The sequence below is a fragment of the Zea mays genome, chromosome 8 (assembly GCF_902167145.1).
Source record: "Zea mays cultivar B73 chromosome 8, Zm-B73-REFERENCE-NAM-5.0, whole genome shotgun sequence".
NCBI lineage: Eukaryota > Viridiplantae > Streptophyta > Magnoliopsida > Poales > Poaceae > Zea > Zea mays.
In genome coordinates this window covers 99,191,728-99,219,043 of record NC_050103.1, presented here as the reverse complement: position 1 = coordinate 99,219,043, position 27,316 = coordinate 99,191,728, and the positions used below count along the sequence as shown (strand labels likewise).

At 50.7% G+C, this 27,316-nt stretch overlaps 1 protein-coding gene and 1 pseudogene across 1 annotated transcript; both read right to left on the bottom strand.

The window, feature by feature from the left end:
• Positions 1–14,062: 14,062 nt before the first annotated feature.
• LOC109941986 (dehydrin DHN4) lies at positions 14,063–15,170 on the bottom strand. Its single transcript, XM_020543310.2, has 2 exons — positions 14,535–15,170; positions 14,063–14,431 (listed from the first exon to the last, which is right to left on the bottom strand). The coding sequence occupies exons 1-2, from the start codon at positions 15,135–15,137 to the stop codon at positions 14,063–14,065; spliced, it is 972 nt and encodes a 323-aa protein (XP_020398899.1). The 5' UTR covers positions 15,138–15,170.
• Positions 15,171–15,871: 701 nt separating this feature from the next.
• LOC109941455 (ubiquinone biosynthesis O-methyltransferase, mitochondrial-like) overlaps positions 15,872–27,316 on the bottom strand; it is a 78,887-nt pseudogene continuing 67,442 nt past the window's right edge.

Below are 27,316 nucleotides of genomic sequence, written 5' to 3'. Positions count from 1 at the left end.
GCCTCAGAGAGCTTCGCCTGCGTGTCGACTGGGGTAGAGCAGGGCTTGCAGTCAATCATCTTGGCCCGCTCCAGAATGTCAAGAGTGTACTGCCGCTGGTGAAGTAGGAGTCCTGAGGGGCGAGGCTCAGCAGTGACCCCCAGGAAATGGTGAAGCACACCCAGATCCTTAACCGGAAACTCCCGCTGAAGTGCGTCGACAAGGCGGCGAAGAAGTGACTGACTGGAGGCGGTGAGGACAATGTCATCCACGTAGAGGAGCAAGTAGGCAGTCTCCGCTCCATGATGGTGGATGAACAGAGACGTGTCTGACTTGGCCTCCACGAAGCCCAGTGTAACCAGAAACGTAGCCAGTCTGGAGTGCCACGCCCGGGGGGCCTGCTTGAGGCCGTAGAGGGACCTGTTGAGGCGGCAGACCATAGTAGGGCGAGAGGAGTCGACGAACCCCGCTGGCTGACAGCAGTAGACGGTCTCGGTGAGAGCGCCGTGCAGGAAGGCGTTCTTGACGTCGAGCTGGTGAACTGGCCAGGAGCGAGCAAGGGCCAGCGATAGCACCGTGCGAACGGTGGCCGGCTTCACAACCGGGTTGAAGGTCTCATCGTAATCGACTCCGGGGCGCTGAGTGAAGCCCCGAAGAACCCAGCGAGCCTTGTACCGCTCCAGGGTACCATCGGCCCGCCGCTTGTGCGTCCAGATCCACTTGCCGGTGACGACGTTGGTGCCGGGCGGACGAGGCACCAGATCCCACGTCTGGTTGGCGACGAGCGCCGCGTACTCCTCCTCCATCGCTCGACGCCAGTGGGGGTCCAGCAGGGCGGTGCGAACGGAGGAGGGTACCGGAGAAATCTGCGAGTCTGCGGTCATGGCCGCCAGGACACGGGGCGGCAGGGTACCAGCCGCGTGCCGTGTCACCATCGGGTGGACGTGCCGCGGGTCGCGGTGAAGGAGCGGTGGGTGGTACACCGGCGTCTCGACATGGGCCGCGGGTGGCCGAGGCGGAGGTGTGGGTGTCCCTGGCGGGGACTGGGCCACTAGCGGTGACAGCGGCAGGGGCGACGACGGTGGAGGTGCGAACCCCGGCGGCGGCAGCCGGCGCTGGTAGACCCGCACCGGCTGGGCGAAGCGGGCCGGAGGGGTCAGAACCGATGGCCCCGTAGGCGGTGCAGTCCCACCACCCTCGCTCGGCCCGGGGGCGATCGGAGACGGGGCTCCGCGGAGAGGCGACAGCACCGTAGGCGACACCACCAGACCTGAGCAAGGTACCGGGCCGGGGGTAGGACCGACAGGTGGTGAGCGAGTACCTGCAGAGAGAGGAAGGAGAGGTGGCTCGACCACCGTGTCAGTCGGAAAGAGAGTGAAAGGGTCAAGGTCAGGGTCGGAGGAGGGTGGTGTGGTGGTGGAGGAGTAGGGAAATACACATGGCGAGAGATGAGGACCCGGCGAGAGCAGAGGTCAAAGCAGCGGTAGCCTTTGTGGTCCGGGTAGTACCCGAGAAACACACAGAGGGTGGAACGGGGTGCTAGTTTGTGAGGAGCAGTGGCAGTGGTGTTCGGGTAGCAAGCACACCCGAAGACACGGAGGTGGTCATAGCGCGGAGGGGTACCGAAGAGTGCCTGGTGAGGAGTGGGGGCCGGACACGCAGTGGAAGGGAGACGGTTGAGGAGGTAGGTAGAGGTGTGGAGGGCCTCGGCCCAGAAACATGCCGGAAGGTGCGCCTGGAGAAGAAGAGTGCGGATGGTGTCGTTGGTCGTGCGGATCATGCGCTCAGCCTTGCCGTTCTGGGAGGAGGTATACGGGCAAGACATCCGCAACTGCATCCCGTGGGAGAGAAAGAAGTCGCGGGAGGTGGAGTTATCGAACTCCCGACCATTGTCACACTGAACGGCCTTAATGGTGAGGTCGAACTGAGTGAACACCCAGGCGAAGAAGTGGCGGAGAGCGGGGAAAGTCTCAGACTTGGCACGCAAAGGAAAAGTCCACACATAATGAGAAAAATCATCAAATGTTAGAGGTAAATAATTGTATATGCTTAGGGCTAACCCTAGAGGGTAGCTATATAGTGTTTGTACATGGGCCATATGGGCCTAGCCACATGGGCCTAACCACATATAATCTAACAATCGTCTCCATATTGGACAAATCCATAAGCGGTGTATCCCTAGATTGTGCTTGATCGAAGGATGGATGGTTAAGCTGCTGTTCAGAATCTGTAAAAAAAAAAAGTTCATGATGTCAAAATAACATGTGGTTGTTACGTGCAAAGGAAATTTCCAAAGTTCAAGTATGTAAAAAATATATATACACACACATATATATACCATTTAAAAAGATGGAAATTTCAGGTGCATCAACATGAGGACTAGCAGCGCGAGTCATGTTATATGGGGACTTTGAAAAATCCCCACTTGATCCCACAGTGCTGTCAACAAAAGGAAGAGGCTGCAAATTGCCTTTCCTCTTCACTATACCAAAATTTGTGATATCTGTATAATCATCATCCTCAAGAAGCTCGGCACTAGCAGAGGGCTGATTTATAGTATTGATACTACCAATCGAGGCAGGTGCAATGGTTGGGCTACAGTTCTCATCCGTGTCGCCAAAAAGTTTTCGCTTGAGCTTTAGCTTGGTTGGAGGCTTTGCATTGATATTTGGAATAACAATATTGGGCGTTTCCCGCCTCTGAGTATCTTGAGGCAATAAAACAGCCTGATTGTTTATTAAGTTTTCTTGAGCCGGTATGTTGTCAATTAATATAGGGCTAGATGAGGACCCGGCAGGAGGGTCAATGTCAGGGTTGTTTCTTGGTCGCTGAAAAGAGCGTACAGAGCAAGACAAAGAAGTCAGTAAATAAAAAATGAGTGGGCAAAAGTATTAACACCCGGGGAAATGGAGACAATATAACAACCTGATCATCCACCAAGTTCTCTCGAACTAAAATATTTTCCTGTGTTGATACATTTTCAGTCATTATTGGTCTAGATGAAGGACCAGCAGCGGGATCCATCTGAGAACTGCTGAGGTGCTGCAGAAAGCACGCAGAAAATAAGATAAGAAAACTTGGTTTAAAAAAAAAAAGATGCCAAATTTACTAATATTTTGAAGGCAAAAGAGATATGCCTGTTTCAATTGAACTGGAGGAAGGGTTCCCGAGCGTAGGAAATCATAAAGTATTTTCTTCCAAGGGGCATCAATTTCCGCAATTTTTGTTTGAATAAATTCAACATACTTGGTGCGGTGCTCCTCAGACACTTTGTGTACCACAAATAAGGCCCCGTTTCAATCTCACGGGATAAACTTTAGCTTCCTACTAAACTTTAGCTATATGAATTGAAGTGCTAAAGTTTAGTTTCAATTATCACCATTAGCTCTCCTGTTTAGCTTACAAATGGCTAAAAGTAGCTAAAAAAAAGCTGCTAAAGTTTATCTCGCGAGATTGGAACAGGGCCTAAGGCCCTGTTTCAATCCCGTGAGATAAACTTTAGCAGCTTTTTTTAGCTACTTTTAGCCATTTGTAATCTAAACATGAGAGCTAATGGTGATAATTGAAACTAAACTTTAGCACTTCAATTCATATAGCTAAAGTTTAGCCGGAAGCTAAAGTTTATCCCGTGAGATTGAAACGGGGCCTAAGTCACAAGATAAAACCTGACGGCTAACAATGCTTCTGTTAACTGCTAGTCTTGTCCTATCACTGTAAGGCACTCTACCACAAATAATACCATGGCTGAGGCCATCCAAAATTGAGAGAAATGGTTCCGAAAATTTTTTGTACCACTTGAGCCAATATATCGTGGTCCTGCCAGTGCGGTCATCATCTGGGAGAAGATGTAAATTATTCTGTACTGGACGTAGAAGATGCCTCCAATAAGCATGAGCAATTCCAAAATATTCCTCAGTATACAAGCTTGATAATGAAAGATATGGAATCTCTTGGTCAAGTCTAAATTGGCGAGCCACACGATCTGGGTGATACGGTTCAGCAATGCATACGTTAGCTCGCCTCCAAGGAAGCATGCCACGATGGAGAGATAAACAAAATATCCGACTGACCCGTGCTGGAGGAAGTGATCTCCGCGGATCTGAGAAATTTGGTTTATAAGGAGACCAAAGAATGTTCACATCTTTACACAATAGATTGAATGCCTCTACAATACTAAAGTGTTTGGGAGTTCTGAACATAATATTTGCCATCATTGGTTTCTTTGAGGCATGATCATAAGGCGGAACTCGCGTATTTCGCATTTTATCCCCAAAAATGTTCCTGATATATGCATTCATCCAGCCAATGATATAGTGAACTGGCCAACACCTTTTTATATGAGAAGGACCAACCGGATCAGTGCTGATCAGCCTTAAAGAGTAGTATAAAGAGCATAGCGCTGGCTGTGCTAGAGCATATCGACGGCCCATAGCCATCCAAGAGGCCATTACTAATACTCCGGGTCGAATCCACGGCCCTCCCTCAACAACAACAAAGCAACAGAGCCAAAGTGCTAGGAATGCTGCTTTATAGGTGAGTGAAGACTCAATATCATCAAATGAAGGAGAGCTTCCAGGCGCGTTGTGAAAATAATCACACCATTCCTGAAATGAGACCTCACCTCCCACCTCGAGATCTCTCCACACATTTAAAAGTCTCGATAGGATGCTGGGATAAGATAAAAGAGAAGGATCTCGTTCAATACGAGAAGGGACAAATTCCTCGTAGAACTCTCCATCTATGGGCAAACCCCCGATACGAAGCATGTCCAAAAGAGTTATGGTGCGTTCACCATCAACGGATATGAAAGTATTGGTCTCTGGATTCCATGTCTGGAGTAAAAACTTGAGTAATGAAGGCGAGATGGAGTAACGTCCTAAAGAGCAATAAACAGCCCCATAGATATAATCAACACCTTCTCCATCCCCTTTCAAGTTAAAACCGTGACGAGTTAACACTGCGGCACCCCATTAATTCCTCGTATCCTGAAGGAATCGGAACATACTCTATCTCATAGCGCTCCCATCCGAGACCATGAGATATCATGCGATTGCCCAATGTGAATGCTCGTTCGGATGGTGCAGGGGGATAAAAACAACGGCTGGGCAGAGTTGCTACTCCTCTCCATCCACGATCACTATTTTCTCTCTCACCCATCTTTGCCTCACGCGCAATAATTACTGGACTAGCCTCATCACTGAGTGTTGGAGCATATGTGTGAAATCGAATAACTCGAGAGAGTGGCAGCCTCTCAAATGAAGGAGGTAGCTCGGTTGATTCCATCTACACCAAATTTAATACAGCTAGGTAAAGTAAATATGACAATGAAATTTGATTAAAAAAAAACAGAAAGAGGAAAAGGAATACAACACATATGAATATCGACAATCCTATTGTTGGAATTAAATTTATAATCCTACAATGACTCAAGAGAACAGTTCTGACTGTAAGAAAATAAATAGGCTGGAGCAAATCCTAGCCCCAGCTATCTACGTATATAAATCATGTATGCGTATAAAGCATGGTTAAACAAGCAGGTGATAGTGATGCTCAAAAAAAAAAAAAGTACCTCTCTCTGCTGCCGGCAGAGACGGCATGACTGGAATACGAGCTGGGTATAAAGAATTACAGTTGATCCTAGTTTAATCTATACTAGTTCAGCTGAACGACAAATCAGTTGTAAATGACTCTCAAAGATCGCGTATCGATAAAATACATTGGCCAGAAGGGGTTAAATTGACCGTACCTCTTTTGTTACCGATCGCCGCGACAGCAAAGAGATCAACACACCAAAGCTGAAAATTTTCTTAGCCGATCAGATTTTGACGAGATAAAGGGAAACGCAAGGAAATTTCATCGACAGAAAGAGAAGAGTAGAATATATATATATATAAAATATTGGATCAAAGCAAAAATCACCTTGATCCAGGGAAGGTTTGTCAGGGCCGCCGGCAGATTGAGTTCCGCCGACAGGACTTCTTGGTTGATGATAACTGAACGTGAGTAACGGACTCTTAGTTTTAAGCCCTCACCTCCACTTCCTTACATATCGGGGAGTTGGAATAAAGAAATTGTGTCCACGCTAAAAAAAAGAAGAAGAAGAAAAGAAAGAAAAAAATATGTAAAATGTTATACCCTTCAAGAACCTCATGAAACCTGCATAGCCTCCGTATAAGCCGAGACTATGTGCCAAGGCTGGATAAAAAAAATCATTTATATATGTGAATTCGCATACGAATCAAGTGCCCCAATATGTGTCCTAAAAAATGGAGAGATCGTAAAAAAAATGATCTCAAGTTTCGAGATCCGGATCCGTCAAAAAAAAATTAAAAAAAAAATCTTCCGCATCCGGACCTCGAGGGGCATCTGTTGACACTAATTTTGGCGTAACCAAATTTATGATATTATTTATACCATATTTTAATAAATGGTATGGATGATAAGTTTTATCTAAACACGATATAAATCAACAAGAATAATATAATATAATTTCCTTTTAAAAATGATGGAGCGTATATGTATATAAGCATGAGCGTGTTCATGTCATGACAAATAAACAAAGCACAGCAACCTCTTCATGTGCCATATATACACTCGATCAGCCATATGTGCATGTATGCTTTCACGTATACATGGGCTAATTAAATATAAGCCGTGCAATGGACGTATGTGTACAGGCATATGTGATTACGATGGGTACGGCAAAGAAGAAGGAAATGTATACCTATGTATAGGAGTGTGCTCATTGCTTTGATAAAGCAAAATAAAAGCAACGAGACATATCAATTGTACTTTACCAAAATTAAAAAGATGAAAATTCAGTCTTATATGGGCATACATTGCCACGTACAGTGTCAAACGTACATGCAGTGTACATGCATACGTACGCCGGACATGCCATGGAGAAAGAATAGCAACTTCTGTATCGACTGATTGAGTCAGAAGAAAGCAACTCCCACACGCTCCCACGATTAACGCGCTCCGCGATTCAAACTCCGGCGCCGGCATCATTAGCAAAAGAAAATCAAATGCAAAGAGCGCCAAAATTGCTCAGGAACTGCTGGCCTCCCTGCGCTATAAATAGCAGGCCACAGCGATCATCCAGGGGACTCGATTCGATACTGCCGTGAGGCTGCCTCCAAATCACCGCAAGACCTGCTGCAGTTCATCTCCAAAAAAAAATAACCATCACCCTGACTCTCTGCCGCACCATCATCAGCCCAGAAGAGGAGTTCGTGGTGAAGGCCGCCGTTGCACGTCGGAGTTCCTGTGAAGGTGAGAAAAAAAAACAGCATGGCGCTCTCTTGATCCCCTTCCTCTCTTCATCTTCGTGGCTCCACGGCGCTCGGCAGCAAGCAAATCTTTATCAACATCTCCATGATCAAGGCCCCACGCCGGATTTGCCTTGCAAACCAGACAGGGAAGAGCATTGTTCTTATGAACAAGAGCTATGTCCACCATCACCTCCATGATCAAGGCCTCATTTGTGGCTTCGCTCCCTCGAGGAAGTCGCTGTGAGATGTCTCAAGGCCCCACGCCGGACTTGTCATACAAGCCGGATAGGGAAGAGTCTTGTTCCCAAGAACGAGAGCTAAGATCAACATGCCGGAAATATTCCTCGCTGTACTCCACGCCTGTGTTCAAATCAACAAGGGCACCTGCCGTGAGATGCACAGGAGGAACTCCAAATCCTATGCCAAATGCTATGCCCGTGTCATTCTTATGTCTAAATATAAATTTGCATGCTGCTTATCCAGTCCATGCATATTCGTCGTGGGTTTTGATAGCTAGTTAGCGTCTTCTGCACAAAGCTAGCAACTGCCACATCTAATGCCATGATGCATTGTAAATCAGTTAGCCATCATGGGCCGGTATATACATGTATTCGAAATCAGCCCTTGCATCACAGATAAGTTAGCTGGCGTCTGTTTGTATATCTGTATGCTAAACTCAGGCCATGCATTGTGGGTCTAGTTCATGCATGTGTGTCTCGTCATTAGCATACATACACTTAGGTAAGTCAGGTGCCTAGAGTCCCGACCTAATCGAAAGTTAAGATGCGGATAAAGAAATCCCCACGCCGGATTTGCCTTGCAAACTGGATAGGGAAGAGCCTTGCTTCTTCCAAGAACAAAGGCTAAAGATCGTAACATGCTATAATATTCCTCACTGCACTCCGTACAGGTGTTTAAATCAACAAAAACACATGTCGTAAGTGGTGCACAGGAGAAAAGCAAGTTCCATGTTAAATGCTATTTTGCTTAGCTATTAAGTATAAATAGAAATCTGCATGTTCTATATTTAGTCCATGAGTATCCGCCATGAGTGTCGCTAGTCTGTTAGCGTCTTGCACACAAGTCTAATCTAGCTAGCACTTGCATGTCCGACCTGCAAAAGACTTTGCACGTTCAAGCCTAAATACATGTGCATCCATCATGAATACGTCTGGCTTACGTCAGTCATGCATGATAAATAATGACAAAATACATATAGCTCAAACGATGATTGTATGAATCATCGTGTCCGAAATAATCCGAACTCTCTCATGGGCACATAAAGTCCATGGTCATAAATCTCGTACGCTGCGCGTGTGTCTTGCATGAACAGCAGCTTGATCAAATTGCCCACATCATATAGGCAAAGTCAATTTAGTATTGCACTAAAATCAGCACGGCGTGCATGCTTGTCCAGGGGTAGCCCTGGTGGTTATTGTCCTAATCAAAATTAAAGGATAGGAAATATTTCCTTTATACGTAATACTCTGCCAAATTGAAACTGAGCTAAACAAATTTAGTTCCATGCCAAAACATAACACCATGACCGCTAATGCTAATTTATTAGCTGTGGCGCCATAATAAAATAAAATAAAATAGCCAAATATATTGACAACTCGTGAATTTGGTTAAACCACATAGACATTCTCAAAAGTAAACCATATGCCCAGTATAGACCTTCCAGGTGATATGCATCATGATCAACTAAAATCTTGCACCTTCGCCTGATTAAATAAATAAATAAATCAACAGTGCCAGCCACGATTGGATCAATCCAAGGCTGCCTTAACCCAAACAAAATATGGCACCACCTGATGAGGGCTTCAAACGTGCTAAAAAATGTCATTCGGCGATCTTGCATGGTGTAACAAGACTATGTCAAATTTACTCTCTAAGTAGAATTACGTGCGTATAAGATACAATGCACTACCGACTAAAAACAAGAGAAATATTGGATAACTGTACACGCCTCGCCGAGCTAGGTGCTGCCTCGGCAAGGTACCTATGCCCAAAAGAAATATAGCACCATGCATGTACCAAGTGCATCCATATATGCCACGACACGTTGTCGCACGATCCAGCAATATAGATTATGTCAAATTTAATCTTCAAGACAAACCACGTGCATGAATACGTGATACGATGCACCAAAAAGATGTTTATCCTCAAATGAATTATTTTCCTTTGTCATGCATATACGCCAAACCATATGCTGCTAAGCACAAACATGGCCAAATAAGTCTCAACGTCATGCTATAGTCTAAAAAATGATATTCACAAAAGAGTGCATGAATTAAATATATGCATCATAGTTTCCGAGAAGCTAGCCAAGCTAGTAACCAAGTCATACAAGGAGTACATGTTAGCTCCTCAACAAATGAAATGCCATTGATAAAGGAAATGACCATCGTCAAGTGCAAGATGTGCATGCATCCACCTGCAACTTCAGGACCGAAGACCTTTTTTTTCTTTTTTTGTAGTTTGTAATAGGAAGCTACATGATGTAATCATCTTTTCATGTACTCATGTTGGAACTCTTAATCAGGGGTGTTCTCTTCGGAGATGTAATTAACATAATTTTTATGCAAATATAAGAATTATGGAAGTATGGACTCGCAATACCCGTTCTTTTACTTTTTGTCCCATGTAAATCTAACTAAAACCAAACTCGTCTCTGTTAACGTGGAGGTGGGCCCTAGCCGCCCGTTTTCCCGACATCAGAACCGGGTCGAGAACGGCGCCCGTCGTATGGCCCGGCTGAAAGCCTGCGGACCGGGTGGTTCGGGCGAGGGACTCCGATCCTCCCCGCTGTCATAGCGTCCCCCACGCCTGGGGTGGTAGCCTCGGTGCACCCTCTCATCGAGGTGGGCTCGACGGTTGCGGTGGTGGTGCTCATTGCCGAGGCAACCCGGGGTCGCAGGCGCCGTGTTGCGCGTGCGCCGGGTGTGGACTGAGGCTTCCCGCATGAATCGGGAAGTCGCGGCGTGATGCTCCGAGGGGTGCCCCTGCCTTCGGGAGGCAGAGCTTTCGGCCCGTCGGACCGCGGCATCCTCCAGGAGATTCTTGAGCTCTCCCTGGATGCGCCGCCCTTCGGTGGTCGATGGTTCCGGCATCGCGCGGAGTAGTATTGCTGCTGCAGCCAGGTTCTGGCCGACCCCACTGGAAGCCGGTGGCGGCCTTGCCCTGACGTCGTCGGCAATGCGGTGCTGGATGACCTGGGGTAGATGGCGCGCTTCTCCGGCCAGAGCTTGGTCTGCCCATTCCTGCCCGATGTTCCGCCGGAACGGCTCAAGTGTTCCTGCTCCCTCGTCGAGCCTGGCCTGCATCTCGCGGATTTGCTTGAGCTGTGCGTCCTGACCCCCCGCAGGGACTGGGACCACATCTAGCTCCCGAAGGATGTCAATGCGAGGCGCAGGACTAGGGGGATCGCCGTTTTCCGGCATACCAAGATGGTTGCCTTCACCGGGACCCCCTAGATCGACGTGGAAACATTCACGACTTGGGCCACAGTCCTCGTCGCCGAAGCTACGGCTACCATCGGAACAATCGGAGAGGCAGTAGTCACATGCGGTCATGAAGTCCCGCATGGCACTGGGGTTACCGAGCCCGGAGAAGTCCCAACAAAAGTCGGGCTCGTCATCTTCCTCGGAACCCGAGGGTCCGTAGGTCGAGACGGCCGTCAGTCTGTCCCAGGGGGACCGCAGATGGTACCCCGGAGGGTCGGTACATGCCTCTTTGAAGGCTTCCACCGAAGCGAGGTCACTTGGTGGGTCGGAGCTGAATCCAAAAGGCACGAGATGGGAATCGATCGGTACCTCTTGGTCGACGGGTGGTGACGAAGTCGCGTCAGGGGCGGACTGCACCGTCGTCTCAGGTACGAGGGTGACGCCCAGCAAGTCCTTCGCGAGCGTGCTGGCGTCGGTCGTCTGCTTGGGGTTGGCGTGTTGCGGGGAAACGGCGCTCGTCTTCGTCTCAGACGCAAGGTCGAAGCCCGACGTGTCCCCCGCTGGGGCGCCGACGTCGTCGACTTGCTCGACATCCGACGAGGTGCCGCCTCCTGCTTGGCATGGTTGCCCCGCCTCCTCCTCCGTCGGCGGGGGAGGTGACGGGACAAACCCGGATGCTGTTCTTCCGCCACGTGGGGAAGACGTCGTTGATTCCGCCGCCGGCGGGCGGGCTGACGACCGCTATTGTCGTTGTCGCGCGGCGGAGGAAGGAGTATCATGTCGTAGCTGCCGTCGAGGGACATGAACTCAAGACTCCCGAAACGGAGCATCGTCCCGGGTTGGAAAGGTTGCTGGAGACTACCCATCTGGAGCTTGACGGGAAGCTGTTCGTCAACACGCAGCAGGCCCCTACCTGGCGCGCCAACTGTCAGCGTTTCGACCCCGGGGGGTCCCTGGACTGACGAGTAAATTGTCGCCGCGTGCCCTAGCCCAGATGGGTCGGCGCGAGGCGGAGCACGAAGGGGGGGAAGAAACAGGCAAAGGGGAAACCCGCGGCCTTCGTGTTGCCCTACGCCCAGGTCGGGTGCGCTTGCAGTAGGGGGTTACAAGCGTTCGCGTGGGAGAGCCTTGCGCGTCGGCCCGTCCTCCCGCGTGGCCAACCTTCTTGTACGAGAGCCCTGGACCTTCCTTTTATAGGCGTAAGGAGAGGGTCCAGGTGTACAATGGGGGTGTAGCAATGTGCTAACGTGTCTAGCAGAGAGGAGCTAGAGCCCTAAGTACATGCCGTCGTGGCAGTCGGAGAGGTTTTGGCACCCTGTTCATGTGATGTCGTGGTCGTCGGAGGAGAGCTGGAGCCCTGCGGAAGGATAGTTGTCGGGGCTGTCGAGTCCTTGCTGACGTCTCCTTGCTTCCGTAAGGGGCTGAGCGCCGTCGTCATGGAGCACGCGAGGCGCCATCATTATTTGTTTACCGGGGCAAACCAGAGGGGACGCCGGTCTTGTTCCCCGTAGCCTGAGCTAGTTAGGGGTAGGGTAATGATGGCGCCCCCTGTGACGTGGTCGGTCCGAGCCCTAGGTCGGGTGAGGCGGAGGCTCCTCCGAGGTCGAGGTCGAATCCGTCTTCCGAGGTCGAGGCTGAGTCCGACCCCTGAGGTCGGGCGAGGCGGAGCCCGTCTTCCGAGGTCGAGGTTGAGTCCGAGCCCTGGGGTCGGGCGAGGCGGAGTCCATCGTCGTACGGAGCCGAGGCTGTGTCCGAGCCCTGGGGTCGGGCGGGGCGGAGTTCGTCGTCGTCCGGAGCCGAGGCTGAGTCCGAGCCCTAGGGTCGGGCGAAGCGGAGTTCGTCGTCTTCCGGAGCCGAGGCTGTGTCCGAGCCCTGGGGTCGGGCGAGGCAGAGCTTCCTATGGCGCCCGAGGCTGGACTTAGCTGCTGTCAGCCTCACTCTGTCGAGTGGCACAACAGTCGGAGCGACGCAGGCGACGCTGTTTTCTTGTCAGGCCGGTCAGTGGAGCGGCGAAGTGACTGCGGTCACTTCGGCTCTGTCGACTAAAGAGCGCGCGTCAGGATAAGGTGTCAGGCGACCCTTGCATTAAATGCTCCTGCGATTCGGTCGGTTGGCGTGGCGATCTGGCCAAGGTTGCTTCTCTGCGAAGACTGGGCCTCGGGCTGGCCGAAGGTGTGTCCGTTGCTTGAGAGGGCCCTTGGGCGAGACGCGAATCCTCCGGGGTCGGCTGCCTTTGCCCGAGGCTAGGCTCGGGCGAGGCGAGATCGTGTCCCTTGAGCGGATTGAGCCTTGACCTTAATTGCGCCCATCAGGCCTTTGCAGCTTTGTGCTGATGGGGGTTACCAGCTGAGATTAGGAGTCTTGGGGGTACCCCTAATTATGGTCCCCGACAACATGTGAGCGAGAGATATATTAGCTCTATTGCTCAGGTCGTTTACACACGAATTTGCAGGGATGATTCATATTCCCTTCCCCATGTATTTCATCTTTGTTGCTGCTATAGGCCGGAAGATCTCAGGGCACCCCAAATTTTAGATTTAACGTCTAGTTGATCATTCAATTTATAAATAACACCTTTCACTACTACACACCTCAAACGTTTGGAGGGTGTCCTTAATTTACAAATAACACCTTCTACTACTAAACACCTCCAACGTTTAGAGGGTGTCCTTAATCCTTAATTTACAAATAACACCTTCTACTACTACACACCTCCAACATTTAAAGAGTGTCCTTAACAAAATATACTGTTTAAAGAGTGTCCTTAACAAAATATACTGTTTGGAGGGTCAAAACACACCTCCAACGTTATACTGTTTGGAGGGTCAAAATAGATGTTAGATCTAAAATAAACAAAATATACTGTTTGGAGGGTCAAAATATACTAAAGAGACGTTAGATCTAAAATGAGTGGTGCTCCCTTTGCCAATTACACATGTGAGCGGGAGATATGCCAATTACACGTGAGCGGGAGATATATTAGCTCTATTGCTCAGGTCGTTTACACACGAATTTGCAGGGATGATTTATATTCTTTTCCCTGTTTCCGTCGAACCCATGTATTTCATCTTTGTTGCTGCTATAGACCTGCTATAGACCGGAAGATCTTAGGGCACCCTAAAAATGTAGAACCTCTGCATATCCATGATAATAAGATTTGACTCGGAAGCATAATAAAAGTGTAACTTACATCTCATTCCTTCTACTTCGTCACATTAACACACACACACAGGATCATGAACTGAGGTGGTTACAATGCAAACACACAACACATACGTTCGTAGCTGCCGCTTATTCTTCATTGCTTTGTTTATTCTGTATACATGTAGTTATCGGCAGTCGTCAGCCGGGAGAGGCAGTTGCTTAGTGCTGACCTAGGAGTTTCTCCTTGATCTTCTCCATGAAGCCCTTCTTCTCGTGCGTACCCTCAGTCGTCGTCCCATACGTCGTGTCGGTGGTTCCGCCATAGCCACCGCCGCCACCGGTTGCCGCGGTGGTGTGCTGATGCTGGTCGTAGTCCTTGTGGCCGCCTGGGATCTTCTCCTTGATCTTCTCCACCACACCCTTCTTCTCGTGGGGGCCTCCGGTCGTCAGCCCAGCCACGTACCCTGTCCCGCCGTACGCGCCGGTGGCCGTCGCCTGGCCTTCCCTGTGGCCTTCTGGCATTTTCTCCTTGATCTTCTCCTTCAGGCCCTTCTTTCGGCGCCCACCCATGCCGTCGTCTTCAGATGACTGCATGGAGAGAACATGCAACAACCAGGTACTGCATGCACATGCATGGTGTGGGAGTGGATATAGGCGGACGAGAATATTGCGATGGAGCAACGAAACGCACCGAGCTGCTGGAGCTGGAGCTGCTGCCGGAGCGGCGAAGGATGTCGTCGCCCGTCTTGTGCTCAGCTGCATGGGGGAACGCGCCGCCGGTTCCAGATATGCCTGTGGCGCCGGGACGCGTGCCGTGGCCGGCGGGCATGCCGGTGGCCGCGTGCCCTCCGCCGCCTAAGACCCCCGTGTCAAGCATTCCGGTGGCACCGTGCGCGCCAGTACCGGCAGTCGTACCCATGCCTGTTGCGCCATGCAGACCACCACCGGTGAGGCCAGCGGCGCCGTCCTGGATCCCGGTCACGCCGCCATGAGTGCCGTGGGCTCTCGTGCCCGTGGCTGCTCCATACGCACCTGGGCCACCGGCGTCGTGGACGCCCGTTCCGGTAACCCCGTAACCCGGATGGCCCGAGCCGCCGTAGCCCCCGGCGTCATGCGTGCCGGTGCCCGTGGGTCCATACCCGGCCTGCTGCTGGCCGCCGTAGCTGCCGGTGCCTGCGACGCCGTACCCGCCGGCGGATTCACCCAGCTGCTGGCCCTGGACACCGTGGCCCCCAGGGACCGGGTTGCCGTACTCGTCCACTTGCTGCCGCCTCCCCTGCTGGTAGTGCGCCATACTTACTGTCCTCCTCCTGCTCGCTCGCTTCTTCTGAACTTTGGCTGGCTTTACTGAGCTCACTTGTGTCACTGCACGAGATGCGATGGATGAAATGGACGAGGCCGGATCCGTTTATTTATAGACGATACATGCGTGCAACGTGTTGGATCTGGCAGTTTTCGACACGTCGCAGCTACGTGTCCGTCCGTCGTCTAGGCAGCCGAGCTGAGGACGCGTGGACTGGCCGGGTGCCTGCGTACGTGTTGTAGTGTAATAAGAGCAGTAGAGCACTACAACTAGAAGCACCGACGCGGTTTTGGCGTGGGATTGCTTTTCCTATTCCGTTAATCCGTTCCTTCCAAAGAGACCACGCGACCACCGATCAACAACCTATAATAATATAACGGAATCGCAGGCGCTAGCTCATCATCTGGCGACGGTACGCACCGGTACGCCGACATGTAAGTGGCACGCAAGTGCATTTCAAAGTTCGTGGATTTAAGTAACGGTCTTTGACCAGCTAAAGAGCTGCACATGCATTTAGATGGTGTTTAAATGTAATAAACTAATAATTAGCGGTTAAAATTAGCTAAAGACATTTAATAGACTAGCTAATAATTCGGCTATCAGCTACTTTTAGCAAATTATATAATAATTAGTAGCTATTTGTTAGCTAGCTAATTACCCTAGCAATTTTTTAGACAACTACCTATTAGCTTAATACCTATTAGCTTAGTGCATTCAAACACCCCTTAACTGTTAAAAATAGTTACATTTCCAGACAGCAAATCTGTTCAGTTTTCACGTACAGCAGTGTAGTAGTATTTTTATTTAGATCAGTGATTGCCACAAAATTGAGAAAAACTGCCTGAAACATTACCCAAAAAAGGCAGATAGCTCTACTTGTTAGCAGTCACGTGTTGTCAACTTGACTTCTCAATGGCGCTTCCAGGAAGCATCACTCCACAAGCTCCAGTTTCCAAGACTAAAAAGAGCAAGAGAATTATCTTCTGCTACTTGGTTGCATCCTTAGCAGTAAGATTTCAGTGACATGAATTGGTCCTCTGAAAATGATGCCCGACAATTCAAGGTCACGTGTTTTTCTTCAGCTATGATAAATTTGCTTCTCTGTCATTTGTCGATGATGCCTCGCCCTTCTTGACGCCAAAAGCAATGTAGTTCACACTGATATCATCTGACAGGGACCATTCTCCGCTCAACGGATTGTAAACGAACCCTGCCATCTCTTCGACCTGAGGATAGATGTCAAGATATCAGCAACACAACTTATAGTCAAACTCAGTGTGATACAGTGGCTGAAAACTTACGGAGACGGAAGCCTTTTGCAGCATTAGGACAAGCTCCTCCGGGGTAACCAGTTTGGACCACTCATGTGTGCCTCTAGGAAGCTACACAGGTACAAAAGCTCAGAATGAGATATCAATCTTAAGCTGCATTAGTAGTCCACCTCAAGAAAAGCTATGCCAGTATAACTGTAGAACATCATAGCATGGATGTTTCTCTGGAGAAGTGGGAGCTCTTAACCGTCTAGGGCCATTACTGGATTCTAACCTGGGCAACAAAATATCAGAAAGCCAGAAGCCTGAACTGACATGGCCTTGATAGAATGATGATGGATTAGCTCACAGGTTCTCTTCGTTAGATCATAATAAAGAGTTTCAAATTTGAAACAAAGTCTTCAAACCAGACCAACTTTGAGGGGCGTAAACCACTGGTTTATGGATCTAAAGACAGATTATGACAACCGAACCTACAGAAACATGTAGCTGCACAGAACAAGGGGGGCACTCTAGATGTGCAGTCCGTGACATCATATGCTAGGAAGAATAGAAGTATAGAACTACCATGTCCTTTACAACATAACTGAATATTTAATAGATTTGAAATACTGATTTGTTATAGCTCAAGTTCATAAGAAGCATTAGCTGTCAGAGTCCAGACTACAAGTTCCACTCGAGTCAAAACGTCACTAAGCAAGCGTATTTCTCCAATACAATGGGCTACCCAACAAAATTTATTGATCCCAGAAAATGATTCCAAAACATGAAAGAAAGCTAGATACTAACCCATCTGAGGATATACTCAGCAGCAACTATTGCAGTGGCATATGCTCGCATTGATCGGTTGATTGTGGAAATCACAGTGGCACCATTAGGAATTGTCAAAGCCGAGAGGGATTCACAGAACTCCAAAGGATTGGCGACATGCTCAATCACCTGTAAGACATACAAAGTTCAATCCATATTACAGATCCAAATTACATGGGTTAACAAAGCTGTAAGCTAAATGACCCCCACCCCAACAACAAAAAAAGGCAGTGGTCACATGATCTAAAGATTATATTGTTCAGAATAAGCATGCATGCTGATATTTTGTTTCACATTTCACAAGTTTCTCATGATGAGTTATGTTGATGTACACACAGTGCTAATATCCAGATGTATGTGAAGTAAATTAGTCCTATGTAACTTTATGAACAAACTAATACAAGTATAAATATATTCTCTTATGGCTAATACACACAAAAGCATTGTCGTCCTATGATCTAATATTTCTAATAAGTAATTATGCTCAATCAGATAAACAAGATGGTGCAAACAGAAAGCTCCAAGCAATAAAGTGCAGGACCACCATGGTCTTTTTCAGTATTATTGAAACGGCTACTCCATATTATTTTGATGGAGAGGATAAATACTGATGGAACCAAAAGTATGCATACCTCAAGAGAAATTACAGCATCAAACAACCTTTTTCTCTTTTACCAGTCCCTCTGCATATAAACAGTTCTCATATAAATTTCTTCTAGTCACAGTCATAAGAAATATCAGGAATGGATAACTTTGATATCCAAATTCAGTCTCATCAAAATTTGAAAGGTAATGCTCTTTATTTTGTGCTATGACTAGTTCTACATACAATACAATGCATTAAAACTGTAACCACATTAAGTATTAGCAAAGTTTACAGTAAATAATCTGCACAGCTTAACCCACATGCGAACTAAGGACCTTATTCCTTGTAAAAGATTACATCAAAGTATGGTGTCAATGGAAAAGAACTCCCAGGATCAACTCAGTAGCTCATCTATCATTGTTCAACAGATACAATAGGTACATGGAGGGAGGAAAGTACCAGCTGTTGCACAACAATACTCAATCGAAGCAGTTGTTGGATCAGATGCCTGAGAAGATAAGAACAAAGAATCATTGACTGAAGGAATAGTGAAGTTACTGATTATTGTGCTTATAAAAGCCAAAACTAACTCTTGAGACAAACAAACAAACAAACCTAAATTCATATTACATGATCAAGATTTTGCACATACCGCATGAATACTTGCAATCTTTATATTCTTGTCAACAGCATCAATTGCAGTAACCGTAGCACCCATTCGAGCAAGAGGCTGCAATCCAGAAGATAGAATTATTTTAATACCCTTTTCCAGATTGATCACAGAACAAAGAAGCACTTCTTACAGTCTATAATTGCACTCAAAACACCCGAAAGGGATTGCACAAACATTATGATAAAATGTTACTTTCAAACAATTACTTACATTATATTAAGCCATATTTGTAAAATCTATTAAACTAATTAGTAATAGCATGTGCAATGTTCCGAGCTGAACTAATAGGCGTTGATGTTCCGATGTTCATTGATATTTAAAGTTTTGGTGTTTCATCATAACCATTTGGACTAACATTATTTGCTAGTGTCTTTGGTTATAGTTCAAAGAATGCAGAGTAGACTTGGACAAAGGCAAAGTGGTGATCCAGATGATCAACACCTCAAAAAAGACATTAGAAGACTCGTTGAAGACCTACAAAAACATGCAAGAATCTAAGACACGAAATGGAACCGAGCCAGTCGAAAAGATAACGAAGAAATGAAGCAAGAGAAAGGTTTGCAGGCGTCAAATCGAGACATCGAACCATTTCCGAGGGAAGCGTTGAACCATATGGTTGAATACAACCCTAACCGGCATAAAAACAATAAGCTTCCGACACATGTGTCGAACCCACCAAGGCCAGGCAAGGGTGTCAGACCAAAGTTTCCCACTGTTAACACTCATAGAAGGCTTCGGACCATTGTAATAGAGTCTGACAATCATGCTGAAAGGTTCCATAGAGTGAAATAGGGCAACAGACTAGTTCGACTAGGGATATAAATAGCATGAATATTATCCGTCTGTATTCGAATTCGGTTTGTCTAAGGCCTTGTTCGGTTGCATGGGGGCCAGAGGAGATTGAGGGGATTAAATCCCTTTCTATTCAATTTTGACTAGCAAGGGATTTAATTCCCTACAAAAGAGCTTCTAGCTGAGTTGGTTAGGTCGTCTGAGTAGCACTCCTTAGGTCATAGGTTCGACTCCCCTTGGGAGAAAAATTGGTTAAAAAACTTCCTTGTCTGTCCCACGCCAGAGCATAGGTCTAAGGTCCAGTCCCGGTAACGGACGTTTCTCACATGGGCTACGGTGCTGCTATGTATGGGTGGGGTAGGGGATCGAAGGTTTTCTCGACCTGTGTGAGAAGGTCTTCTTAATATAATGCCCTGGGGTTGTCTTACCCCCTGCAGGTCGAGTTTTTAAAGGATTTGATTTCCTCCAATCCCTTTTAATCCACTCCTAACTAAACAATCTCTAAGGCCTTGTTCGTTTGCATGGGGAACAAAGGGGATTGAGGGGGATTAAATCCCCTTCTATTCAATTTTGAGTTTTTGACTAGCGAGGGATTTAATCCCCTGCAATCCACTTCATTCCAATCCACTCCTAACCGAACAAGCCCTAAGAGGGCTGAGATCTAATCTGTATCAAGTCCGGGTATTCAATATCCGATTCGTATCCGATTTATATTCATATTCGTATTCTTGAAGTTGAATATTTAAGATGTCGATATTCATAACTCGATAATATCTGTATTTGATACGAGTCCGAACAGAAATTTGAAAATAAATATGAAACGAGTAATATACGTCCATATCTGATCCAATTACATCCCTAGGTCCGACAGTAGACGTCAGATTATACGGGCTTACCCAACGATCGGCAACGGCTAGTGATGACACTACTAAGCTAGTGTGTTTGGTTGCAATGACAGGACGGGATGGGATGGGACGATCCCTCAAATTAGGTTGTTTGGTTCTGGGTCAAGGGTTAGGACAGTACTATCTAGTGTTGTCCCCTGTTGTCCCTCAAAATTGGAGGGACGAGAGAGGACATCAGGGGACGATCTCGTCCTAGCTGTCCCACAATCAAACACACCCAAGAGACATTGGACCCTAACACAATGGTCATGAAACTCCATGGATAGCCCCGGACCTTCTCCACGCGTAAGTGGTGCTTTGGTGTGGGCTCTCCCGGATGCTCTTCGATGCCTTCACTATCGAGTTTTCGATTGTCGAAAGCCTCGTTCCCTCTAATAAATGGTGGTGGCCACACCATAAACGCGGTTGATGTGATCTCACAAGACTACAAGCCTCTCTGGTACGACTAATACAATTGTGCGTTCTACTCGATACTTTGATAAAAATACCAAAGTCGTTGACAGGAACAGGAGTTCATAACTCTATCGACAAGATTGCTTTTACTCTAATGCAGGTAACATGAATGTTGTTAGGAGTTTCATTAATTTAGAAAATTCAAGTAAGTCAAAATGCACACTGCTAAAAGGTTATTATATATGTGATGATAATCTCAACCTAAACTTTTAACAAGCTTGCCTATACATTAATAGATTTCATCAAGCAATGTTGAAGCTCAATTCTATCTGAAAATCACATATGAAATTCATAGTGTGTAAGCCACAAAGAACTACTACTTTATACCAAATTGTAAGTCATTTCAGGTTTGTCCTACACTTTTGTAGCTTTAACCAAGTTTATAGAAAAATACACAAACATCTACAACATCAAAAAGATTCATTACATACACCATGAAATATATTTTGATAGTGCATCTATTTGATATTTTAGATGTTAATGTATTTTTCTATAGATTTGGCCAAAGTTAGACGATTGTCTTAGGACAAAACTAAAATAACATACAATTTGAAATAGAGGGAGTACATCATAAGCCATATGAATATATGCGTGCACTAAATCACTAACAATCCCATTCTCCAAAGACATCCTCCAAGGAACAAAGTTCATGCATGCACAAGATCAATTAACAAAAAATCACCAAGGTCCACCACCAACTCAATCCACTAAGTAGTATAAAGATATGAGTGCATTGCACAAAATACAAACTCAAAACAATTGGATAAACAAAATGCCAACTACTAGATGTCAGTATCTGTTTCTATAATCTATAACTGTTGTCAAACGATGCACGCACTTGTTCCTTTGTTGGTCTTTTATGTTGGAACCGGACTGCCGACACATGGCGTGTCCGTCGGGGCCGCCCGCACACACGGCGCGCCCACCCAGGCTGTCGGGCCGCGACACACGCGCCCGCACGTATAGCAGCGGGCTTTTAGGTCTCTTGGGCCAACACTCCCCCAAAAAGCTAGCCTTTCAGCGGTTGCACCCTCAACCATATTGTCGGTGTTTCGAGACCGGGGGGTCCCCGAGCCGACGAGTGAGAGTGCCGCGTGCCCCAGCCCAGATGGGTCGAGCGCGTGGGCGAGCGCGAAGGGGGGAACAGGGAGAGAGCGAGAGGTCGGTGGCCGGAGCCGGGTCGCGACGAGGGAGACGGAGATTCCCGCGGCCTTTCGTGTTCGTCCCGCGCCCAGGTCGGGTGCGCTTGCAGTAGGGGGTTACAAGCGTCCGCGCGGGTGAGGGGAGCGAGCGGCCCCAAGAGAGCGCCTGCCCCTGCCCTCGTTCCCGCGAGGCCAACCTTCTCTAAGAAGGCCCTGGTCCTTCCTTTTATAAGCGTAAGGAGAGGATCCAGGTGTACAAAATGGGGGTGTAGCAAGGTGCTACGTGTCTAGCGAGGGAGAGCTAGCGCCCTAAGTACATGCCAAGGTGGCAGCCGGAGAGATCTTGGCACCCTGTTGGTGTGGCGTCGTGGCTGTCGGAGAAGTAACGGAGCCTGATGGAGGGACAGCTGTTGGAACAGCTGTGCTCTTGCTGACGTCTCCCTGCTTTCGTAAGGGAGCTGAGAGTCGCCGTCGTCATGGTCTAGCGGGGCGCCATCATTGCCTATCTGGCGGGGCTGGCCGGATGGGACGCCGGTCTTGTTCTCTGCGACCCAAGTCGGCTCAGGGCAGGGTGATGATGACGCTTCCTGTTGACGTGGCGGTCTTGTGTCCTAGGTCGGGCGTCGTGGAGGCTCCTCCGAAGTCGAGGTCGAGTCCGTCCTGCATGACAGAGGCCGAGCCCGAGCTCTTGGGTCGGGCGAGGCGGAGGTCGTTCGGCAGAGGCCGAGGCGGAGTCCGAGCCCTGGGTCGGGCGAGGCGGAGTTCGTCGTCTTCCGGGGCCTTAGCCCGAGTCCGAGCCCTGGGTCGGGCGGAGCGGAGTTCGCCGTCTTCCGGGGCCTTAGCCCGAGTCCGAGCCCTGGGTCGGGCGGAGCGGAGTTCGCCGTCTTCCGGGGCCTTAGCCCGAGTCCGAGCCCTGGGTCGGGCGGAGCGGAGTTCGCCGTCTTCCGGGGCCTTAGCCCGAGTCCGAGCCCTGGGTCGGGCGGAGCGGAGTTCGCCGTCTTTCGGGGCCTTAGCCCGAGTCCGAGCCCTGGGTCAGGCGGAGCGGAGTTCGCCGTCTTCCGGGGCCTTAGCCCGAGTCCGAGCCCTGGGTCGGGCAGAGCCTCCTATGGCACCTCTGGCGAAGTCTGGTCGCCCGTCGGTCTTACCTTTTGCGTTAAACGCCCCGGGGACTTGGTCGGTTAGCGCAGTGATTTAGTCAGGGTTACTTCTTATCGAAGGCGGGGCCTCGGGCGAGCCGGAGATGCGTCTGCCGTGAAAGAGGAGGCCTCAGGCGAGACGGAGTCATCTTAGGGTCGGCTGCCCTCGCCCGAGGCTAGGCTCGGGCGTGGTGTGATCAAGTCGCTCGTATGGACTGATCCCTGACTTAATCAAACCCATCAGGCCTCTGCAGCTTTATGCTGATGGGGGTTACCAGCTGAGAATTAGGCGTCTTGAGGGTACCCCTAATTATGGTCCCCGACAGTAGCCCCCGAGCCTCGAAGAGAGTGTTAACACTCGCTTGGAGGCTTGCGTCGCACTTTTTTGCAAGGGGACCAGCCTTTCTCGGTGGTACTTTGTTCCGGTGGGTGCGCGCGAGCGCACCCGCCGGGTGTAGCCCCCGAGGCCTCGGAGGAGTGGTTTCACTCCTTCGAGGTCTTAATGCCTTGCGTAATGCCTCGGCTGGTCTGGCGATTCCCTCATGCGAGCAGGGCGTAGCCCAGGTGCACTGTCGGGGCCCAAGTTCTCGGGCTGGTATGTTGACGCTGTCAACGGTTCGGCCGGAGCCGGGTTTGCGAGAGCAGCCCCCGAGCCTCCGCACGGAGCGAGAGGACGATCAGGGACAGACTCGGCTTTTTTACATACGCCCCTACGTCGCCTTTCCGCAAGGAGGAGGGGGGGAGTGCGCCATGTTACCCTCGATGGGCACCGAACATGGTGTCTCCGGTGAGCTGCAATCGGGTAATCCGAGTGGACGTCCGTGCCCCGTTCGTTGGGGGTCGGCTAGGGGCCCGGAGGCACGCCCAAAAGTACCTGCGGGTGATCTGCCGGACCCGGTCCCCTGGCGACGGGGTCCGAGGGCTCGTTGCCTCCCTCCGATGGGATTCCGTTACAGAGTCGTTCCCGCTGGTCTCGGAAATGTCCTAGGGTACCTCGGGAGCGCAGCCCGAGCCTTGGTTATGTATCGAACGTACCCCTGGTCATCCCTCGCTCGGTGTCTGAGGCGACTGTGAACCCTTCGACAGGCCAGCCTTCGAACCCCTGATCAGTAATGGGCGCGGAGCCCGAGTAGCCTGAGGCGGTCGTGGAACCTTTCGGGAGGCCGACCTTCGAACCCCTGACCAGTAGTGGGTGTCGGGCCCACGCAATCTGAGGCGGCTGTTGAACCCCTCGGGGGGCCAGCCTTCGAACCCCTGATCAGTAGGGAGGCTCGGAGCCTAGTTCCTTCACGGGGAAGGATCCCTTTGGGGGTACCCCCTTTCCCGGTCCCTTTTTTAGGTGTGGTCGTTTTGGTGAAGGCGAAGCGTCGCCAGCCGCCCCTGCCAGAAGCATCGCCCGTCCAGCCGCAGAGTTAATGCGCCGGGGCGAGTAGTTGGCGAGGCTGCCGTTGCGCGTGCGCGAGCCGTTCGAGGTACGGGTCACGGGCGCGTCGTCTTCACACCGTGAGAGAGGGTCCTCTCGCTGCCTCCGGATGGGACATGAGCTTGGCCGATGGCGTGACCGCTGCTCTCGCGCGCCTGCCACCGTCATTACTGTCGGCCCACTTTTGACCGCGTTTGACCGCTGCGCCAGGCTGGCGCTGCTGGGTCGCGGGCTGGGTCGCCTCGAATCGCGGTATCGGTTCCGCAGTCGAGGAGGTGCGGTGGTGGTGCAAGCGGCACAGCGGTTTGCATGCAGCACCCGGCGCGCCAGTTGCGCGACGCGTGGGCTCGAGCCGTCGCGCTGGCCTGTTAGGAGTCGGAGAAGCGCGTCCACTTGGCGCGGTTGCATGCCGCCTGCCCCTTTCGCCCGCTGGTCTGGGCAAAAGTGGAGGGTTACTTGTAACCGCTGGGTGGTTGCGTGCGTCGCGCGCGCGGCGGTTCGGCTTCCTCTGCTCGGAGCCGGTCTCCCTGACTTGTGGATCCCAGCCCCCGCGCCGCGGGGGAGGGCTTTAAAGGCGTGTTGGAGAAGACTCGGCTCGTGACGGTTGGGAGCTCAAGCAGGGGGAGTTGCCTTTAAAAGGAGGGCGTCCCCCTTCGTAAGGCGACCATGTCTTCTTCCTCCCTTATGCATCGCGTCTTTCCACCTTTCAAGCCCCCGGATGGGGGAAACCGCCGTCTTTTCGCCCCATCGTTGGAGGAACGCAACTCCGTGGGAGTTGGTACCTTTCAGCCATCGTTCGGCTTCAAGGATTTTCATCATGCAGCCCGGCTGCACCCCTCCACCGGCGGTCACCCAAGAGGGTGGCTTCCGGCTTGATGGTGGGGGAAAGCGAGCCGGGCTGCGGCCTCCGCCCCTCCCTCAGCCTCAAGGATTTTCATCACTAGGCCAAGAGGGAGGACGAGGCGAATCAGGGGGCTGCCTCCGCGTGGGTCGGTTGCCCTCTTCTTCCCCGTTCGTCTGGGGGAGAACGGCATCCTCCAGCATCACGGAGGCTCCCTCCAGCCAGGCCGGGAGAGGCGGGTTGTCGTCGCACAGCCAGGGCGCCATGTCGCGTCCTCCGTCCGGACGACGATTGCGCCGCGCACCGCGAGGGCAGTGCCTACGCCCTGGACGGCCCTGGCATGGGCGAAGACCTGCCGGCGCGGTCCGAGGCGTCGGTGGACGGAGGTGGCATCTCTACCGATGAGATTGCCAATTCCGCCAGTAGCCCTGGATTTCCGTCTCCTGGCCTGAATGGCTGGCTCTCGTCCTCGGGGGGTGAGAGTTTTTCCGCCGCCCCGCAGGCCCGCCCCTGTCGAGTGGGGTTGTTCGTACCTGCGGGGGGGAACCGGAGTTCCCTTTGTAATGGCACTTCGAGTGCCGGGTTTTTTGTTCATTACGGCTTTCGGGGCCTGAACATGTATGTAATTACGGCACGGAGCCGTGTTTTTTCCTCATTTTCGAGCACTAAGACTCGCCTGTTGTTTGTCTGAACCGCTTCACCAAGCGTGAGTCGCCCCGTGTCAAGGTGACGAGTGAGGTATCCGTATCCCGGAGGCGTAGGAGTCCCTCGGCTCGGTCGGACCTGTTGTCCGAGGCTCCTCTAGCTTAGTTAAAGAGACCCCTCGGCCGCTCTTCGACGAGCCGAGGCCAGGGGTAGCGATATCAGCACGAGCAGAGGCGGAGTTGGCTCGGAAATGAAACCTGGTTGGGCGGAGCCTAGCCGGGTTGTCTGTTGGCAAGATTGTCGTCGGAGTTGACCAGCCGAGGCTTCGGACCGGGCTGGCGCCCTCGGAAGGTGGTCGGCCGAGGCCCCGGAGGTGGCCGGCCGAGCCGTCCGCTCGGGCCGGGTTCTCGGAGAAGTCCCTGGCAGAGATTGCTCGGGCGTGGTGATGACGTCGTCCTTCGGAGCGGAGGCCCTCGGACCGCGTCGCCGTCCGAGGCTAGGTCGGGCCTTGCCGAAGGTGCTGTCGATGCCGAGGGTGTCATCGCCCTCTTCCAGCGTCAAGATCCGAGCCTGCAGGGTCAAATCGTCTTGTAGCGTGGGCCTTGTGCGGCCGTCGAGGCCAGAACACACACCCTTGCTGCGTTATAAAGCTGCGTCTCTTTTCCTCTTGTTTCGAGTATCTGGACTTTTTGTCGGTAGCAGGGATGTTAGTGCGAGCGAGAGTTGCTTCTCGCGGAAGGTGATGAGTGAGGTATCCGTATCCCGGAGGCGTGGGAGTCCCTCGGCTCGGTCGGCCTCGCCGCTTACGCGTACTTTCACCCGTCCCTGAGGCCCTGTCACCGACTCGGTCGAGAAGGCTCGAAGAATCGCTTCGACAGAAAGGCTTTCGAACGTAAAGACTTATTCGATCCGCAGAGTCACCTTATCCGAACGCGAGTTACTTATCGCAGAAGGTGATGAGTGAGGTATCCGTATCCCGGAGGCGTAGGAGTCCCTCGGCTCGGTCAGCCTTGGCTGCTTACGTGTACCCCGTCGTTTCCAGGACTCACTTTTCGAAGTAGTCAAAAAGCACGAAAGATGTTCTGGTAAAAGAGATTTTCTTTTCGAGGAAAATTTTGACGCAGAGGGGGTTTCCCCCCTTTTAGCCCCCGAGGGAGGGTCGGGCCTTGCCGAGGCGAGGCCGACCCTTCCTTGTTGACTAAACTTTGCGTGGGTGCGGGGTATATGAACAACTTGGAAACATCTTAAGGGTAGAAGCGACGTAGCTGTTGGATGTTCCAAGCGTTGTCGTAGACCTCGCCTTGACTGTTGGCCAGCTTGTACGTTTCGGGCTTCAGAACTTTGGCGATGATGAACGGCCCCTCCCAGGGGGGCGTGAGCTTGTGCCTCCCTCGGGCATCTTGCCGCAGCCGAAGCACCAGGTCGCCCACCTGGAGGTCTCGGGGTCGGACCCCTCGGGCGTGGTAGCGTCGCAGGGACTGCTGGTACCGCGC

Excerpts from the sequence above, each read along its gene's own strand:
- LOC109941986 (XM_020543310.2), bottom strand. The coding sequence starts at position 15,137 with ATGGCGCACTACCAGCAGGGGAGGCGGCAGCAAGTGGACGAGTACGGC. Across the intron at positions 14,432-14,534 it reads GCTCCAGCTCCAGCAGCTCG|TCATCTGAAGACGACGGCAT; the intron begins GTGCGTTTCGTT and ends CTCTCCATGCAG.